The sequence below is a fragment of the Falco punctatus genome, assembly GCF_963210335.1.
Source record: "Falco punctatus genome assembly, chromosome: 4".
Classification (NCBI taxonomy): Eukaryota; Metazoa; Chordata; class Aves; order Falconiformes; family Falconidae; genus Falco; species Falco punctatus.
Window position 1 is genome coordinate 32287927 of NC_137583.1, and position 21346 is coordinate 32309272.

The following is a 21346-nucleotide window of genomic DNA, read 5'->3' on the forward strand; positions in this document are numbered from 1 at the left end:
ATATGTTAATGAGAATCTGACTAATTAAACTGGGGACTTGTAGGGAAGAACTCTGACAAGTAACCAACATGATTTAAGCAAAGTATATTGATTTATGAATGTAAAATTGAAAGAAAAATTAATTGCTTAAGCGTTTTATTCTCCAGAAAAGCCTGATTCATAGTTAATCAAATATTTTAATTGAATTTATCAGTGGCCTCTAAATAAATTTGAATAAAGGATTACGTTTGGATCATCCCTTGGATGTCTAGAATTTCATAATGACAAGATAAAGATCTTCATCCAAACCGGCAGCTTTAACTCTGCATTGCCGTGCTGTGGCTGCTGTAAGCTGCTCGGTACTTGAGTACAGTTTGGTAATTCTCAGAAATCACTCAAGTTCACCCCTAAGCCTTGATACATAAACTGGGAAGCTAAAAAGCAAGCAAACCTACTAATCCGTGTCTTACTTGCTAAAATGGGAATAGAATGGTTTATATTTCAAATGAGCCAAAGAACCTTGTGAACATAAACAGTCACAAGATTTTTTTGCCGTCTTTTGTGATTGTTTGCCCACATAAACTCAAGCAAAAAAAAAAAAAAAAAAAAAAAAAGAAAAGTAGACCAGGAAAGACAGACAAGGAAGGGGGAGAGAAAGCGACTGAGGCACAAGTGCCTAGCTGGAGCATACAGAAGTGTCTGCACATCAGGTTTGGTGAACACTGTGGCCATGTACTGTCACCATGCACTGTCACCACTGTCACTGTGATTGTACATGTAGAATTGGAGCGCTCATAACACAGGGTAGGATGAAACCTTTTGTAATTATGTAATGTATTTTACAAGTGAAGTTACTGGAATAAATAAGTGTCTGCTCAACTGTGTCCTGCAGAGCTGAACATAAATATGAAGCTCAAAGTAACAGCCGTAACAATGACTTCATTGGTGATCATGAAAGTGTGATAAACATTTTAAGACAGAAAGCTTGGCAATGACAGGGTTCTGGTTTTTAGCTAACAGCAACAAATTACGGTTCCAGCAGGAGAAACTGTAATTAAGTCTTTGGATCTTGGCTTTGGGGATCTGGGATACACAGCTTCTGGCCAATCACACACTGAGCAAGGGAGAGATCTCTGCAGATTTCTGCTCCAGATTGCCTGTTACACAAGTCACAGCCTGAGTTGAGCAAAGCACATTTGCATGCAGCTGAAATAATACGAGTTAAGCTCACTGGAACGTAGCTACATGTTTTGGATTGAACGTTTCCCTATATATTATTTCTCTAAGAACGTGGTTATGCAGGTATTTTTGTGCCTTAAATCAGAGCCTTAATTTCTCCATCTCTGCATCCCAGATACTAAACATAGATGATACCACTTTCTTCCACCCTTTGCCCATCTTTACCTATCCCAGCTATACATTCTGGTGAGCAGGGCATGGCTTTACCCTGTGTTTGTAAAATTCCCACCCTGTGGAACTCAATCTTTGGCTGAGGCCACCAGATGTGAAAGAGTGAAGAGTAATAGAGAGTGGTATCTGTTCCTAGGGTCAGCCCTCAAAGCAAGAACGAGGACTGGGAACAATTCAGGTCACTTCTACTCTGGCCTCTGCCCAGCGGAGAATTTGAGCTGGAAGCAGGATACGTTACACATCTATTTGCTTGATTTTTTTCAAACTCCTGTTGTAATAAAAACTGAAGTACATGACTCTGAGAAAATTAGGTTTTGGTCCTCCAGTCAAAACCAAGAAACAAATGGAGAGACCAACAGAAGTGATGGATCCCATTGCAGTAGGAAAAAAAAAGTCTAAATAACTAATGGGCTAAGTAATAAGGTTTTGGGTAAACTGAGAGCAACAGAAGAAATTGCTTTTGAAATTGCTCTACATAAAGCATTTGTTGAATACATTGCTTTTGTTAACATAAAAGCCTGTCTCTGCAGATAATTTGTCAAGGGGAAAAGGCACTCAATTCAAAACAATAAAGTCTTCTTTGTAGGCTGTGTCTCCACATTTATTTTTATTCAAAGGTCTAGAAGACAGTTCTATTAGAAATATCTGAGCAATTAAGCAATCTACACATTGTTCCCTTAAGTACGTGTTCGGCGGGATAGAAAGAGTATAGTGTTATTTCCAAGACTACCTGGTGAGATGAAAAACGTTCTCCACAGCTTTTTGTCACGAGTAACATCTCGTATTTCTCTTGTCATGTTAACCAGTCTACCTGCAACCGGTGGCACACGACGGAAATCCAGGATCCTGGAAGAGAATGAAAACAGATAGTTTATGTAAAGGATTAAAATATAATGATAGTGATAGGTTTTAGGAAGGTTCATTCTGCTCTGAAGGCACATCTATCTGTGGTCTTTAAGGAGTAAAAAGACCAGAAACTTTAAACTGGATAGTCCTTCATGTAACACATCACAAAGTATGTCCCGAATATGATCAGCTCTGTCTTGCCTACATCGTATGAAGCAGATATAAAGTACAGAAGAGTATGGGGATAAATTGTTCCAAGAAAAAATTAAGATATGTAGAATTCAAGAAATAAGAAACAGTAGAAACCAATTTTTTACTTTGTGCTACTTCAGGATTGTTAAAATATGCATGTAGCTCACAAGTTTTTTAAGAAGTGACTTGAGGAATGGGATTTCAGCCTCTTTCTTCCATAAACACCATCTAATAGTAATTTTTTTTCTGACAGCCCAAGTACTTGTTTGATTTATTTGCTTCTGCTCCTCTCTGCTTTGATACCCTTATACCAACCTAAGCAATCTCCCTGAGACTAAAAATTTTCCCATGGGCAACGGCTGGGTGAAGAGCCTGTCTCTACCTAGAACTCCCCCACTTTACTAGATCATTAAAAATTCCATACAAAGTATGGCTATTAGGTGCAGTAAAAGAGCAAAGTCCCCATACAAAGCCTCGCCATAGGTGGGATTTTTATGTCCACTGTCTGCTGGTAAGATTGTCTACACTGGGTAGTAATTGCTTTTTCTGCTTAGTGTGTGATATGTAACATACCTCCCTGTAGGAACTCCATTCATGTTTTTTTCCTACAGCATCATCTGCTTAAAACGGCAATATAAAATATAAAGCAGAAGGGACCAACACCTAGGTCAACAACAATAAAATATAGGAGATCCTTGAAGGATCTGAGCAAGATGGCTCTTCATGGCAAATCCACCCTGTGCCATTCGCTGATCGGTTCCCTTCTCCTAACCATCAGACCAGGAGGCAGCAATACTACATGTATCCCCAGAAAATGTGCGGTCCCAAAGCTTCAGGCTTTTGGAAGGATGTTTCCTGGCACTTTGGGGTGCAAAAGATGCTTCAGTTCTAACAGCCTGTGAAATGTTTCTAACCATACTGTGTATAATTTGTCACTGATTATTAATTCCCACTCCTCATCTGGGCAGGCTGAAAGGGCTGCAGTCCCTTGCCAGTCTCAGGTATCCACAGTACCTTGCACTTACTCTGCCCAGGGGGACGTTTTCAGCTAACCGGCGCACAGCAGGACCACCACTGCCTTCTCCCTCCCACCAACTTGGGGCCTAAATCCGCTCCTGATGTGGGAGCGCCCCAGATTTTTGCTGAGAAACCAGAACTCCCTGCCCATCTCCACTGTTCCTCTCTGCATCCTCGCACTGCTGCCCACGTGCCCTGGAGCTTGCTGGGGTGAGCCAGGCTCCTGTCACACTTACACAACATATTCCCCAGGAGATGGGTCCTCTCCACCTGGACTTCAAGATCACAGGGGAAATTCATTTCTCAGCATCTCTTCAATATAATGCCTCTTTCTTTTTGAGAATTACTTATTGCCAAGTTTCTCATTCCCAGAGCAGGTTGTATTTCCTAATTATTAATCTACCCTTTCATCACCTGCCATTTCATTTATTCATGGGGTTTGCCCACCTTTGTTCCGTTTCCCTCTTTTAAAAAAGTAATTCAGTTACGGAGCTGGCCAAGTGAAGAAACCTATCACAATATTTCCACTTTTTTAATGTAAATCCATTTTACTTGCCTGTCCAAATGAAATGCTGCTATTTCTGCATTATGTCTTTCATAGTCTGAGAAATAAAAAAAATCAGGTGGGGTTTCTTGTTCTCTGGTTTGCCTGCAAAGAAAAACAAGGAGAATGTTTTAATGAAGGGTTAACATTTCTAAGGCGCAGTAAGTACTCAGCCATCAGCACCTTATTCAGGAGTTCGGTATTGTTTGCTTAATGGAAGGCCTTTAGACACTTTACATGTGCATTATTTGCCATGTAGCCTTCATTTTATCTTCTTTTTTAAACTACTGTAACAAAAAATAGGAATTCAAGACTTGTGCATGCAGGCTGCTGTCAGAAAGCTATTCCACTCAAGACTCTTGTTCTATTTAACAAGATCTGTTTTATCACTCTCAAACATTTCATTAGTGATAGCAGTGAAGACAATGTCATTTCATTAAATTATCATTAACTATAATTATGAAATTTCCAAAAGTAATAACATTTTTCTTTCATCTTTGGCAGCCATGCAGCTCCTATCTAAAATATGACTCTCCCTTTGTATTACTTAGAGCCAAAAGTGACATGTTTTTCTCACTTCAGAAGAAATGGGATCATTGCAGTTTGACGGCCACGACACATGTCACGTTTCAAAGAACATTAACAAGACCGTGCTCCTGAGAGGATGCAGAATTTGTTTTCTCTTCGGTTTAAGAACCAATAAAAAATGTCATTCTGATGGAAATAGAAAGGCTAAAGCTTCAACACTGAACTCCACGGAAAATACAAAGCTCAATATAACACAGGAGCAAATCTCTGTCTGGCTTTAGGCCATTTCCAGTCCCGATGGCTTTTGAGTGGAGCACAACTCAAGCAGTTGAACAGTGCGATGTCTGGGCCCCACCTCAACCTGCATCATGTCCTATTTTGAAGTCTTAAATAAGAGATAAGCACTACAAAGCTGTTGTTCTTCAGAGCATCTGCAAGGGAGGACACTTCCCCAGAAGAGGAAAACAAAGCTTTTCCTCATTCCCTGCTGTCACAGGTGGCCAGCTGACAGCTCGTGCGTCACCCATGCTACACACTGGCAATTAAAGTACAGCTTCTGCACCAGCACCTTGTCACATGAAAGGCTTTGGGTGGTGCTGGTGCAGAGCTCAAACCTCCAGAGAATTTGCGGTAAGTCCTAATTAGCGGGCTTGCTGGGAGCCTGAAGCTGTGTCCACCCACCACCATGACTACTGGGACTGGTATCTGCCCACAAGCCCTCCTGTATCTCCATTGCTGGAGAAACCAGCTGAGTCTCATGGGTTTGGGCTATACGAAGACTTTGCTATGCAACCAGCAGGGTTTGAAAAGCTGATATCCTTTCTCCAACATTCTTGTTCATACGAATATGTTGGTAAGGTACTCTATCTCGCCCTACATGACAAACAATTGCCATCATAGAGACAGCATCACGATATTTGACTTGTGTCCAATATAACTCAAGGTCAGAGGGGCCTCCAACATCCCAGTGATGCTCTGGCCAAAACAGCACTGACCACTGTCACAGTGGTGGTCACAAAGGCGGCCAACACTTTGCAGGAGTCCTGCTAGGGTGCTGCTGTGGTTGCAAAGGGTTCACATGGAGACAAGCTAAAAGTGAGCCTGGCATAAAATAAAATTAATAGTTTGTTTTGTCTCCATAATCAATGCGCAAAAGGGGAGGGAGCATGCCCACAAAGAGGAACACAGGACAGCCAGAACCTATGGCATGTCACTCAATACAGCATGCTATCCAGGCAAGGGCCAGGAGAGCTGCAACCCTGCTGTGCACGTTCCCCTCAAAAATGAGGAAATGAGCCCTGAATATAAATTAAAAAGAAAAGATTAACATATTTCTGTTGGGCAGAAAATTAGACATTTGTATATAACTTTCCCTCCCCTCCAGACTTTAAAATAGTCAATTTCTTCAACAAATCAAAGACAGGAAGATTCATCCCAAGCTTTTGCAAACTTTACACATATCAGCACAGCTGATAAGTTGCAAAAAATGTTACTAATTAGCTAATCAATGCCATCTGCTTTTTATCTCCCAAAGACTTTAAACAAATCACGGCTGTTCCTTTACAAGAAAATCTTGCTCCAGAAAATCAGAGTTAAACAAGAGCTAGATCACAATCTTGCAAGCACAGCACTACCCCTGGCCCTGCTCCCTTGCGCTGCCTGCCTGACACGCCGGGCAGTCAGTCCGTCACCGCCGGGACAGTCTGGTCTCTCTAATTTCACTTGTCTAGTTGCTCCCTGCCACCCCCGGCAACGGCTGGGGATATTATTCATTTGGGAGTAAGTACAGCTGTCCTGCAGGCTTAAGCTTGTTTTGTACATATTTCTCTCCTGTCATAATGTATTATTAAGTGGTAGCACACCCTCCTAGAAAATCATGAACTTGATTGTCCTAAAACCTTCAGACACCATATCTACAGTGCAATCCAGACAATGGAAATACCGATATTTCTTGAACCTGACTATACATCATGAAACAAACTCCCAAGTTCCTTTGGTGCTTCAGGTGCTTCGTACTTATCCACAGACAACCACTCTCCAGCCACAGTCCCCACGTCAAACAAGCGTTTGGTGCCCACTTTCCTGTCTCTTGGAGATACTGGGTTCTTTTGAATGTAGACTGGAAGGAGTATTCATCACACTCCCAAGCTGCTTTACAGTTATGTTCCTTTGCAAAGTTCTGCAGAACCAAGGTGTAGCAGATTCAAATGTGAAACCCTCTCCCAACATGACCTTGAAAAATCCTTCCTGCTGACTTATTCCGATATCCCATAGATAGAACAGGAATCTGGTTCCTCAGACCTGACTTCAGTTGGCAAGATTTTATTCAAACATACATTTATTGTTAATTTGATGTCTGCAGCAGCACCTGAAGAGATTTGCTGGCAATTTCTCTGACACAGTAAGCTGCTGTACCACCAGCAAATGCTAATATGTGTGATGATCATAGCCTAAGGTACGCAACAATTTAAAAAGCCACATGAGCCGAACACAGGTTTGAATCAATGGAATCAATGGGCTGTTATAAGAATGGCTTTAACATTGTTAAAAGGACTCCTGCATCATAATCTATATTTTCTACTTTACCCAAACGTGTTTATACACATTTTATTTTATCCATGTTAAAAAAGTTGCTATTTTTTCAGTGCGCACAATCTAATCAATGCATTTCTGGGTTTGGTGCTAATTCCTCTGATGATCTATTCTGATGTACATGTATAAAGAGGCGGAAGACGAAACTCTGCTCTCAGCAACGTGGATGCACAGTCAGCAGTTACTCCAGCTTCAGATCGTGGTAACTGGCCCTCCACCTCCAAGTGATGGGCTGGGAAAGGGGCATGCACTCTGAGTCACCTCCAGGTCAAGTCAAGTATCTTATAAATCAACACTGGAACCTATCCATCCCACAGCATGTTTTAAATCAGAATTGCATTTTAAAGGGGAAAAAAAAACCCAACCCACAAGTTATTTTGGTTTTATTACCTGCTGGCTATTGAAGGTTATTTTCTAATAACACGACACACGCAATGAGATATTTGAGCAAACAGAGCAATATGCTGAACCCTCTGCAGAAGTGTACACTTCCTAGGGGCAATAAATTAAAGCAGTGGTTGGAGCTCCTCAGTGCCAGCAGCACCATCTCATAACGTGCAGGACACAGGTTCTGCACAGGTTGCAGATGATGGAAGAGGACTTCTGGTGGCGGCTCTTATTTTGCAAACAGTTGGAATCTAGTGATCCTCTCTTTGAAGAAGGATTTGGCAGATATTTATAACAGCAGGCTGGGAAGCTCTGGAGGAGAGACAGATGGAGGTCTGTTGATACTGCACACAGTTAAAAATTACACGGTGGCACCAGACCAATTACAGCATGAGAAAAAGCCAAATCAGCATGGTAACACTAGTAGAGGAGAAATAAGAACTAAAGGAAGTCAAAGCCCATGAAAATTTCCCCACCATGGCGTAACTCAGAGCAAACATGGGCTGTAAAGAATGATTTTAAACAGGACAGGGACTTGTTTGTGTTGACACAAGATGAGATGCAACTGTCATCTGACCTTGTAGCTAGAAAGTGAGCCATGCCTACAAATAGCAGCAATAAAGCTACTCTAATAAATGAACAGTCATGAATAAATCTGGTGAGTCAGCTCCATTCTAGCTACGGTTGGGACCTGTTTTGGTGTTCAGTGGTATTTGGATAAACCAACATACTGATTTGTGCGCAGAAATAATTGCAAAGCCTCAAGCTTTTCTTAAATGTTTCTGTAAATATTTTTGGCCAATTACTTGATGCCCCAAACCCAACATTTGTAATCTCTTGGGGGTTTTTTCCTGTCGTTCGTGAACATCATCACCACAGTGAGACTGCAAGCTCTGCAGACTCTCTGGCATTTCAGAAAACACCGTTAGAGAAACTAAAACTTTAACATAGAAATGTGTATTTAGTTTCCAGGATCACTCACATTCACCTGCCTAAATTACCAGGATTAATACCCACCAGGGCTGTGTATTACTCGAAAGAATCCTGCCTCGGTGCCAGACTTCCTCTGCTCTGGAGGGGTCCTATTATCTGTACCGCAGCCAAAAAGCTAGAAAATGGGGCAAACAGCCCAATCTGAGTCAAGTGTTATCCTGACAGACACATGCTGTCTTCCTATGCTGCAGTCCAGAGACATTTCAGAGACACCTTTTGTGTCAAACCCACGTACCTTAACTAATGAAAGGACGTGGCACTGATTTGAAAAGAGCTCCTTTTAAATAGGTTGCACTGCTGTTCTGACACATAATCAGGAGAATCAGCCACAGGGATTAGGGATGATTACAGATCACAACGAGCTTTGCCGCAGCAGGGAGCGGGTTTGCTTAGGTTAGACCATTCTGCAGACAAAGACCCTGACCCTCTCCGGCCAGGGAAATTTGGCAGCAGCAAAATCACAAAGACATGTAACAGGCCAACAAGGCATGGTAATTGCATTGGCAGGGACATGACGAACATTGCTAAGAGCATAATTTGGCTATTGGAACAGATAACTGGAGATTATCTGGGTCTACCCAATGCTATAGGTCACCATTCTCCTTTGGAAAGCAGCTTTCCTCTCTTCCTGTGGAGTATTTAAGGTGTTTAATACCTGTCCTGGAGCCCACTTGCAGGCTCAGTAGTTAATACACAGTGTTACCAAAATGACAAAATATAGTTGATACAAGACTAAAAGGCTGCCACTTAGTAGGTCGGTGCTGTTTCAATTACTCTGTAGCCTGGGAGGGACTTGGGGACTTCTTGCATTTGGAAGCACCATGGCAGGGCTTTGCAGGCAGCCCCTTGCTCCAGCATGCAACCGAAACACAGATGCTCCATCAGGTCTGGAGAGCCTTTCTTCCAACAGAGGCAGGCATGAAATCTCCCCAACCCTTGCCTGTGATCTTCTTCTTTGTACTAGTGGAAAACTCAGACTGAAAGTCCGGTGCCTGCTTGAAAGATTTCCCCCACCACCACCCCTGCAACACTTATGTCAAATTGGATTGTGCAGCAGGGGGATCTAGAGTGCCCTGAGATAATCTAAAGCTTATTATTCTAAGTGAAGGAGGCAGCCCGTGGAAAAAAAATGATGTCTCTGAGGCAGCTGCAGTCCTTAAGAGGGTACTTAGATTTTGCATACCAAGTCATATCATCCGAGAGGGCTTTCTGTGTATTTGGCACCAGTTCGAACAGGTGGAAAAAATGTCACTTAATTTTATAATACATTTTAGTGGTTTAGGAAGTCCTTAGGAAGACAAATGATATTGCTAATGCAGCTACACCTACAGTAGTGAAGATATCTGGTGCTTATTTCTGACTCCTTATGGAGTCTTGGCAGCTGATGGCTTTGGCTTTATTGAAGCATTCTGCTACAAAAAGCACTCCCAGGAATGATACGAGCTGTTTACAAGAGCAGAATACTGTCCAGAAAATGAGCAGCCAATCCAGGAATGCAAAGACATGCAATTTAAGTGGTACAGAAAGGATGTTTGGCCCATTTCATCACTATCATCCAAATAACAATATGGGCCTCTGCAGGATATTCAGGCTTCTCCCGTTTAAGTAGCAGTTCTGCAGCTAGAAAAAATGAGAGAATATTTACTGTGGCAGAAAGACAGAAATTCGCACAGGGGTGTGATAGAAATAGGAATAATTAGCAAACTGCCAAAAGGATAAATACCGAGATCATGCTATTGCATGCCAGCCCCGGAGTGCTTTTCTCCCGAGCAGATGAAAAGAGCTTGACAACAGCACATGCTCAAGGACCAGCTAGCTTAATATAAATCATAAACTTCTGATGCAGAGAATCACAATAAGCTTCCCAAAGAGCATTTGTATATATAAATATCTTGTTACCTGGCACAGAAGGATGGTGGGGGAAAGAGGGGGAGAAAATCCACAGGGCAACAGTATATTAAAAGTGGGTTTTCTTTCCATTTCCAGTTGCAGAGTCAAAGAAAAAAAGGCTCAGGAGGTCACCTAAGCTATCTCCTGGCCCCAGGGCGGGATCAGCTAGACCTAAACCATTCTTGACAGACGTCGCTATAACGTGATCTTCAAAATGTCCTTTCACAATCCCATGGCTACAGCCCGCTCCTCCTTGTCCTTTCTCTTCTGCTAATTTCCAGTCTTGCTTTTCCCCCTCGCTCCATGATCAAGGCAAAACCATCACAGTACAACTTGCTGCAGCTAACCTGAGTGCCTTGCTAAGGAAGGAATACGTGTGTTAGATGTGCCAGAACAACTGGCTCCCATTCCTGAAAAGAGCATTCCCAAGGCAAGACCTGGGAATTAAGCCTTAACGCCTTTAGATTGCAGATCCCTCAGCGCAGAGGCCCCTTCTTTACCAAGCACAATTAATTGATTTTTATTTCATTAAAAACCCAACACACCCAAAGCCTTGAAAGCCTACTTTAGGCCTTCCCATTAAAACCAGCACTGTTTCTAGAAGACAATGAAGCAACCTCTGATTCCTCTACGTAGATCAGCGTGTTTGTGAAAAAATTGTGCAAAACGAGTGCCCTGCTCCCCAGCACCAGTGCTGTTCCATGTACGAGATATAGATCGATAGATAGATAGATAGACAGACATATAGACAGATACATACATACATAGATAAAGCAGATTTTCACCTGAGCAAAACAGGAGTTACCCCTCCTGACTACACAAGTAGATGTGATATGAAGGGATGAATAATCAGGGTAAGTAATATGACCCGAGAATATGAAAGACTCACTTTATTTTCCACTAAAATATAAAAATAATAATTAATCCAGACATTTTCCTCTTCTTTGGGGCTTTTCTGTTCCTTCTAGTAATCTGGATTTGGTATCTATCTCAAAACGTACCCTCCCTGTACTGGTGCCTTCACTGACATTGTGCTGACAGTAAAGTCAAGGCATATTCTCACCAATCATCATTTCATTGTCTACCAGCAAATAAGAATATTTTTTTTTTTCATTCATTCTTTTGTGCTTTCAGATACATAAGAGAAGAAGAGAATCTTTGATCAGCACAGAACACAAACGAGTTTGATCAACTGGGAAAATTTCCTTCAGCAATTCAGAATATTACTTCCAGCTCTGCCCAGTAAGTAGCTGCCTGTCACCATGCGAAAAGCAAGTGGAAAAAAAATATCAGCGTAAGCACATTTGTCAGGATGCTTTGCCCACTTGCACTTTTTGGGTGACAGGCAGCGGTCCTCTTCCTGCTCGCAGGGAACGCGGCTAAAGAGAGAGGGTCCCTGTGCTGGGGGCTGCACTCCCAGCCTGGTCAGATCTCAGATTCACAGGTTGTTTTTTATTATTGTTATTATTGTTACTGTTGGTTTTATTATTATCATTGCTACGTTGTTGTTGTTATTGTTTAGAAGATGGCTGAAAAGAAAGCAAAACGCAATGCTGTTCCAAAGCAGGTAAGCTATACAAAACCAGAGGGGTAAGCTCCAGAGCTACCCAACTCTGGATGGCTGTACGCAGCTGCACCTGATGTATAATCCAACACACACAACATCTAACGCTGCCTGCTGTGGTACTGAACATGTTATGACCAGACAAGTACGATCATTCTTTAAATATATGCCTGTATTTCCCCTGCACCCCGCAAACATCTCAAATTTAAGAGGCAGGCACAGCGTTAGAAAGCATGCAAGTTTAAAATACTTGAGGTAAGATGAGGTTTTCCAACATTATGGAATAGTGGCAGATCTCAGTTGTTACTGAAGAGCAGCACCACTGAATGCTGGGGCAAGTGAAATAAATATGCTTTTCACGACCGCTTTTGTGAGCTGTGTACAGGGCTGCTTCTGTTGTAATGACACGCATGGCTGCTTTTTGGCCAGTAGCGGGGATTGAAGTGTGTATTCCCAAAATTAGAAGCTCAGGTCTTCATAACTTGATTGAAAGAAGCCTACCCTCTGCGCAGGCTGCTCAGTGGGAGCTATATAACCCATACTGCTGTGGTGATTGCACAAGAGGTGGCACACGCATGCAGAAATTGCAAGTGTGCAGAGGTGTGGGTCTTGCTGCAAATTAATCTTCATCTCCCTCTTTTGGGATGCTGGTGGGATGTTGGACAGAGAATAGATGAGCACTGATGCTGTGGTGGCTAAATGGCAGTGCCTGTTGGCTAGCTATGTTTTTCTATCATCCAGAAAAAAGCAGGGCTTGTACAGAAAAACAAATGAGTCACAGTATGAAGAGAAAGGCAAACTCTGGGAAGCTCCTGTCACTAATTTACTTGGCAGATAAAAAAATTCTTAACTCAGAAATAAGGTTTGGTTCATCTCTGAGATAGAAACCTGACCTGACATACAGGAATTGAAAGATTAAGTACTTGACAGCACAACAAAAAAGTTCCCAGTGCCAATGTTAACATGGTCAATGCCGTGCCACAGCAGGGAGAAAAAAGCCTCACAGCAATTAAATAAGCAGGAGACAACATTAATGAGGTGCTACAATGATATTTTGTGCCTTTCTTTAAGGTATCTTCATTAAGAAATTGTATCACTATCAATATTTTCTGCCCCTGTGTATTGCTTGGATTCCTTTGTGCTCTTAAATGGTGTAAGCATTTTTGCTATGCCAAGCCCGTGATATCTGTCATCTTTCCCCTTGATTTATCCCTTTGAGGCTCTGTTGTACGTTGTCTGCTAGCCATAAATTGCAAACATGAAAAATGATACAGCTGCAAACACTATTTTTGAAAAACAGGCAGTGCAAACAGAGCTCCATGTGAGCCCAGGTACCTTCAGCCTTTCTTCGGGAAAAAGGCTGCAGAGTATTTTCTACAGCGGTTTTTCAATATATAGAGCTCTGAGAGCATGAGAGGAAAAGTATGTGTAAAATTAGAAGTCTGAAGCATTTCTTCAGCCCTGAGAATGTTATTTAATATGTCTGGGGTCATTAAGGGTAGGGATTTAACGGAACAATAACATTAAACATATTAGAAGCCTAGCAGGGCTCAAATTTCTTCCAGCTTGTTGGATTTTTTCTTTTCACTGTACGTGATGTATGTGCTATTGAAATTCTAGGGTTCACAATAGGCTCCGGTTCAAAATAGGTTGGAAACAGTAATTACTGTGAATCTGATATATTGATACATCACTTCTTCCTTTTTATTCATGAGTTTCCTTGCCATCATTGCAAGAACCATGCACACTAGTAAGCTTGTCCTCAAAAATCTCCGAGGAAGCAGGAAAATATTAGCCCCGTTTTTCAGCAAAAGCTGCAAAACATGGAGCTATTAAGGATTCAGCTCTGCCCTAAGCGAAGCACTCTAGCCTCATTAAGCACATGCTTAACTTTGGGCACACATATAGCCAGTGAACTATGTGTGTCCTTGACAGTCAAGCAGAGACTTAGTACTTCCTTGGAGCTCTTTTGTGCTCAGCACTTGGCAAGAACAAGCCAGTGATAAGCACCAGATCCCCACAGCAGCTCTGGCCACTCACCCCATCCACTTCCAGACTCGCAGTTGTTTTTTTTTTTCTTCTTCCACCCTCGACAGCAACCACTTTGGGAAAAAATGTGTAATTCTGCCAAAAGTACAAGTCAGTTTGCCCATGGGCTTTGGTGTCACCAAACCCAGATGTCACCTTTCAGGTCGACTCTGAGGTTTGCACCTCCTAGATGTGCTCAGGACTCCTTGTACCCCAGTAGCTGCACCACGCAAAGCACTGCAGCTCTAAACAACAAAAAAAAAAATTACTTTTCTTACTTATATTGCCAGGCTAACCAGAAATAAAACTCAAATATTGGCTTTCAATGTGTCTCCTGCCCCGCACAGGGAAATACAAATGGATTTAGAAAAGCTCAGACAACTTCTATGAGCTCTCATGTTCAGCAAAGTTTGAGCTGTGCAAGCACAGGAACGGGCTGGAAGGCCACAGACACTATGTGTGAGCAATGCAGGCCCAAGGTTTTCCTCTCCAGCCCAAGTGGCACAAGTCGCTTCAACTGAATATTGACACAAATAGAAGAACCACGGTGTTTGCACTCTGCCTTCAGCCCATTTGGTAACAGGCTCCTTCTCTCAGTCTGTAGTTCAGGGTTTGAATTTCTCCTCTCTCTTGCTCTCAAATAACACGTTTGCAGATCTTAAGATTGTATAATAGGGATAAAACCTAATGCAATCACACCTCTCTATTGCCCATACAATGAGATTGTCATTTTATTGTGGCTTATGCTCAGGCTCCAGCTAAAAAAAGTGAAAAATCCTTTGAAATTTCACTGTTTTGTGTCACATGGGTGACCCATACATCTGCACTTGTATAGGGGAGCTCCACTTTCCCAAGGACCCCAAAGGAGTAACAACGCAAACTTATGGCTTGCTTCCTTCTCCCTTCCCACCTAACCATGCAGAAGTCAAACACTTTTGGCTTTCTATTTACAGTTCACTATTCAAGAGCTACTGGATACTGAATTGCACTGAGTTAAGTGCCCAAGATTTTGCAGATAGATAATTACTGTCAAAAGCATTAATGGCACAGAGCCTACATGGTGTGCATGTGCAGACCAATACATAAAAAAAGAGCATGAAATTCTCATTTGTGCAGTAAGCTGTTTGTACCAGTTATGGATCTCTAAGTCTGGATACTGTACCCACATCCAGTATAAAATAAGAAACAGGGGACCAGAACAGCAAAGCATCTTGTGCCATTTCCTCCAGCAAACCCGAGATCCACCGAGTGCCAGCGGAGCTCAGCTCAAGCCAGTACACATCAGTCCCCCCAGGGAGTGCCCTGCGTAAGGGTCCAGAGGATGTGCTGGTGCCCAGTCCTGCTGGTCACGGGAGGGCATTCGCCAGGAGAACGGCAAGTTTGGCTTTTCAAGCTTGTTTCGATCCCAAATCCTGAGACTCTTCCATAATTATGCCACTGAGGACAGCAGGCATGTGGTTACTGCAAGATAATCGCTCCCCAGGGCCGAGTGTTTCTAATTCCTCGGAGGTGTGATTTCCCAGCAAAGCGCACGCACCCCTGAACTCGCCTTACCGCTGCTATTAACATTCCTTAATGTGTGGCAAAGGGTTACGTGCCTCTCTGAGCTGGAAAGAAGGTGTAATTGCCTGTTTCAGACTACTTTGTGGTTACAAAAGAAATGGGGATTGCTTTGATATGCTGTGGTATTTCATGGCTCTAATAACGTGAACTATGCAGCTTCGCTCTTTTTTAATTTATTTTATTTTTACTCCTATCTTGTTACTACTCCTCCTGTCAGCAAACACGATCTCCCTGAATGTGTCTAACTTACTCTTTGCCCTAAGCTGGTTCTGGAGTTTGTCGGTAAACTTCCTTTTTTTAATGTGTTTACTTCCCAATCAGAATTTTGCCTAAGCAAGGAACACCAAACAGCATTTGCTCTTGCCATTCCCCAGCTGTGCACAGGCACTGGCCCCATCCCACTGCAAAAACCAGCAGCTGATCAACACACCTCAGAGGCTGATCTCCGCTGACAGACACGTGTCCCACCTGGGTTATTTGCTACCTGTTTGGGAACATGCTGACATCACCTCTTTGCCACTGTGAGCATTTCTGAGGTAGTCACTTTCTGACCTGTGGCTGCCAAGATGATCTACAAGTACAAATACTCCAGGGTGCTCCTAAACCTCATGAGTGCTCAGGAACAGCGTTTCTCAGCCTTGGTCAGAGGATGCCCCAACTTTTCAGGAAAAAAGAATCCACGGACCATCTTAGTATTAACCCACATGTTTCACTCCTTGGCTCAGTTTGAATTAACTCGCTGTATCTTTCTCAACAGTTTTTATCTATTTATCCATTTTCTTTCTTTTTCATTTATTGCATGAGTAACAGTGCACTGGGCTCGGAGCCCTTTTCTGTAGCCATTTCACAGATTAATTGTGCGGCTTTACAATCCTATAAAAACCTTTACTTTCTCTCTAAACTTCTCTTCCAGACTGGAAACCCCCACTGATAATCTGCGCTTTATATTAAGGGCACCACATGAGTCACAAATTACATTGGGAATTACACATCAGGGTCCTTTTAGCTTGCAGTCGGCTGGATAAAGGGTGGGTTAACGCTCCGCAGCCCACAGGGAGTCACTTTGGTTACTCCCAGGAGAAAATCAAGCCATATTAGCATCTCCTCCTTCTTCTGCATCTCCACCGAGAGGAGGATTCTAACCTCGCAGTATCCACGTGAGCCCTGCTGCTGGGGCTGCAAGCGCAGTCCCCACTCTCCACACAGCATTATCCCTCTCCGCCTTTAATCCTCGTCAGAGACACAGCATTTTAGGAAGAAAACTGATCTGGAGGCTTTGAGGAGCGTCACTTAAAAGACCAGTAGAGAAGGGCTCAGCATTGGCCTAACCCACTCCATCTTAAGTAAAAAAAAAGACCTACTGAAATATGCCCCAAATGAAAAACCAAAGAGCAGAAGGGTGTTAGGGGAGCTGCTCCGCAGCACTACAAGGGAAGAAACTCTCGCTGGCATGGCTGCTCAGGGCAATTACTGTTTTACAGAGACATCTCCCATCAAGAGCAATGCATTCAGTGAACTCCCATGCTCAAGGTGCAGAGAAATATTCACGCTTGGTGGATCATAAAAGCGCATCCACTCAAACGTGTGGGGGAGAGAAAGAAGGGTGTGTGTATGTGTGTGTTTTTGCATGTGTGTGTGCATTTAGGCAAACAGAGGGGAACGCTTTCCACCAGCAAGATTCAGCTGAGTTAGTGTTCAATGTGAAACAGTGGGCTCCTCTTCACAAAACAGGAATTAGTTTTGGCTAATTTAAACTTAAAAGCCTGTCTATGTTGAGGTTGCTTGGTAAGATAAGGGGAGATTACAACAAAGCGTGAGAGGGCTGATAATAAAAGCAGAGCTTCAAAAAAACAGCACAAGAAAAAAAAAAAGAGACGAGAGTAGAGGACAAAAGAGGAAAAATGTGCAAAAGATGTGCAGTAAAACCTTTAGTGAAATGACATTGTTGCCAAATTATTTTTTTTATGGAGCTGATTTATGACATGCAGCTGCTTTTCTCTAACAGTGCATGTCTGGTTACCTCTCCTTGAATTTTTAACTGCATTTAAATGTCTACAAAATATGAAGCTTATCTACCGTATAGCACAATAGATACATGTGTGCTTAGCCCACGGGAGTTTTGTGAGAGTCTGGTTTCAAAGAAAGGCCTATGTTTTTCCTAAAGCCAAGGATGCTTGTGTTTCAGTTTTCCTACCTTTTAATATGAACTGTGAGGATAAGTATAAGCAAAGCGATTGCATGGTTTAATCATTTGACTTCACCATCTCATTCCTTTAGCACTTACTGTTTGTTTCTGGGTCTCATCCAACTTTCCTTTGACTCAGTGAAAGGTCTCCCACTGCGTTCAAGGTGAACTGGATCAGGATGGGCAGAACCAGTTCACAGACTGGGACCCGATGTGCCCATACTTGAATGTAAAGGCCAGCAAAGTCATGGGAAAAGCCTCCCAGTGACTTCAGTGGAGCGCAGAGCAGATGCTGATTAACATGAATAGCTAGACAAGCTGTCTGTGCCAGCAAACACCCCATTCTTGTCCACACCTGTATGTGGGGGACAGGAGACATGACCTCTGTTTTTAGTGTTTAGTTTGAATATGCCCATGACATCTTCCACAGCTCTTGCTAGTATCAAGAGTAGAAGAGTCGTAAATTAACATTGGAATTCCAGCTCTGTCCAAGCACATTGTCTGCCTCACACTTTCAGAACTAAGATGTTGGATGAAAAAGAACACACAAGACATCTTGTGTTTTATTACTGGTCCTTCGAGTTCCCTCCTTAGCAATCACCAGTAGGCTGCTATGATCAAATGTCTGAGTAAAGTCCAACAAAGCTGAGCGAAGATCTTCATTTTATCACAAATATTGATAAGATGAAACCTGTTTTGTTTGTTGGTTGCTTTCTGCACCCCCTCCCTCCCCCCCCGCCCCTTCCCCCATCCACTGTTTTCCATGCAGCTCACAGGCAATGATTGTATTGACACAAGTGCTCAACAGCAATATGAACGTCAAGAAAGTATTACAGGCTTAGTTACAGACAGGCAGACTACTTTCTGACTCAGTCAGCTTATTGGTTGGAACAGGTAGAAGAGGAAAACAAATGAAACAAAATAGTGAGTTCATTGCTTGCCTGCAGGAATACCTGCAAAATGACCCAAAGATGCTAAGCAGGATTAAATTTGCCATTCTATTTTCTACACATATTTAGATCTTTTTAGTCACACCTTTTAAAATACCAGCTTCACCTTTTGATTTCCAGCATTGCATACACTGCTGCAACGCCATCACATCAATCGCATTCCTTAAATTAGGGATTTCACCTACATAACTACTGCACAGTCCGAGAGCGTGAGGTGGTGATGCCTCAGGGATCTGGGGGTATCACCACCTCCCACCTCTGTTCCAGCTCTGCTAACAGGGAGCAGAGAACAGAGCAGTGTAAACATCAAAAACCAAACAAAACCCCCTTCCGTAAAGTCCTGTAAAAATTAAGCACTCAATCGTTCTTAATCTTTTGTACCCAGAGGAGAAAATAAGAGGAAAAGAGAACAAGCCACACCTGGCAGGTAAGCCTCCTGGCTCAGTGTTATTGGAAGGCACTGGAAAAACCTGTACAGAGTAGACCTGGCTAAAGCTGTCTCAGGCAGGGCTGGAAAAAGCTCTGCACTGGTACAAGTTGCTTCATAGCTTGCTGGAAAGGATGGGGGAGCGATGGAGCGAGTCAGTCTCTAAGAAAGTGCATTCAGTACAACATTCATCCTCACTAAAAACCCAGTTCATCCCCACTAAAGTCTCTTTATTTGATACTGCCTGCGAAGTCAAGTCTTTTAGGAAGTATTTCCAGATACACCTTTTCCTCCGCCAACATACAATAAGTCTTTAAACTGCATCCTAAATCAGATTGCCCTTGTAGCTGGCCAGTAAGCACTGTTGCCAAATAGCAGATCTATTTTTGATATGACCTTAATAGTTAAATCCTGCTATTAGGTACATGCACACAGCTCCTGGGGACATAGCAAAGCTTCCCTTGCATTTTGCAGTCTGGTTTTGCTAATGATTAATATTCAGTTTTCTAAGTTTAATGAAGACATTGTTTCCACTTATCTACAGGTCAGATGGCAATTGCAAAACAACTTACTTGTTACATGGCTGCAGATTCCCTGCTGATACATCTGATTATTTATGCACGATGTGCATTTCCAGATAGACGACCACATTAAATCATATGCTTTTGCCTTATTATTTCATGAGTTTTAATAGTTTTCCATTACTTTTTTATTAGAAAGAAGGAACAGTCACTCATGCTAATGATGTGCTGTAGCTATGTTTTACATCTGCACTTTTAAAGTTATTGGAACTTCTTTCCAAAGGCATATCAAAGAGCAAATGCCAGAAATTGTTGATGTCTATCATGAAAATAAAGACAAGAAATTGGATTGAGGCTTTTTCTTCAAAGACTGAGATTTTTTGACTTTTTGAACTATTCTGAGAGATCCAGCAAAAACTTTTCACACACGAGCCTCATGCTCAGCTGAATTCAGTCCTGCACAAAGTCCCTTTGTACCAGTAACACCTAACTCTAACTCCGAAAACTAATCTCTTCCAAGCTTACCAGGCAAACACATGCACTCCACGTGGGTACCGCCTTTGAGGGATGGGAAAACCTAACCTGGGTTGCCAAAGAGCAGACATGGTCCACTTCCAAACCAGAGCAGGTGGCTCCAAGTTGGCAGAACCCACTTGAGTGCTCTGCACGCAGCTGGGAGGCTGGAAGGAAAGGCACAAAGACACACAAAGCTGCTTTGGGGGAGTTGCAAGTCTCTCTGAACTGCAACTCTGCAAGAAAGGCAAAGACCCAGCAAGAAAGGTCTGTGAACTGCAGGAGAATTTACCATTACAGTAGTAGTTATGTTTATAAAAAAGCAAGAAATCAACTAAAAATAACCAAGTGAGTTCTAGCTCAAAATATGATCAGCCCATAAATAGTTAGAAAAACTCCTTCCACGCACATCATGTACTTAATTTTCATTTGCAACACGTACTAAAGCTCTGCTTGTGCATAAGTAATGCCTACAAATAGTAAATGGTAAATTTTCTATCTTAAACATACAGAATAGTCTTACCTTACTGAGCAAAGGGACACAGTGAGTTCAGACACCGGATGATTTTTTTGCTGTCTGAACACCGCAAAAGTGATTGCTGTTTTTGCAGAGGAGATATTTTAACATCTGAATCACAGATTTCAAATAGCAAAATGTGCTCACATACAAAAGCAAGTCTGTGGGAAGTTACAGGGACCTTTTACTTCCAAAACTGCTCAAACGAAGTTTCATTTTTGTTACACTTATCGACTGCGAATTTGGGATGGCAGGGGATGCGCCAGAACTCTTCATTTCACTTCACTTTATTTGGCACCACCAAATCCTAACTGTGGGTTACAAATTCAGAGCCCACTTTGATGGATCATAGTTTGACTGCCACGATGTTAAACAGTCTTATTCCACACTGTAATTACTGCAAACAATTTCATCATCTGAGGTGTGCTTTGCAGGGTTATGTATTATCTGATGCTGCTTCTTGTCACCATTCATCACATGAATATTCTCTTTACCTGCTGTGTTTCTGTGTGCCTGATAGAACCGTGGCATTTTTAATGGCATAATTTCCTGGGATGAACTGAAAAGCAGCACAGCATGGCCTGCATTATTTATATGCTGAATCCTACAAATGGCAAGGAAAATACTGTAGATTTCCTGGAAATAAATATATTCTTTATACTGAAGCCTTGTGCAGAGTAGACTGTATGTCACCAAAAGA

At 42.4% G+C, this 21346-nt stretch overlaps 1 protein-coding gene across 1 annotated transcript in view; it reads right to left on the reverse strand.

Moving 5' to 3' along the window:
• The window catches only part of FAM20C (FAM20C golgi associated secretory pathway kinase), a 73286-nt gene that overhangs the window by 10663 nt on the left and 41277 nt on the right, over nucleotides 1–21346 (reverse strand). Inside the window, exons 4-5 of the mRNA XM_080382427.1 lie at nucleotides 4001–4093; nucleotides 2120–2235 (exon numbers count right to left, since the gene is read on the reverse strand). Of these exons, the coding sequence (XP_080238553.1) occupies nucleotides 2120–2235; nucleotides 4001–4093 (209 nt within the window). The remainder of the gene's footprint in view (nucleotides 1–2119; nucleotides 2236–4000; nucleotides 4094–21346) is intronic.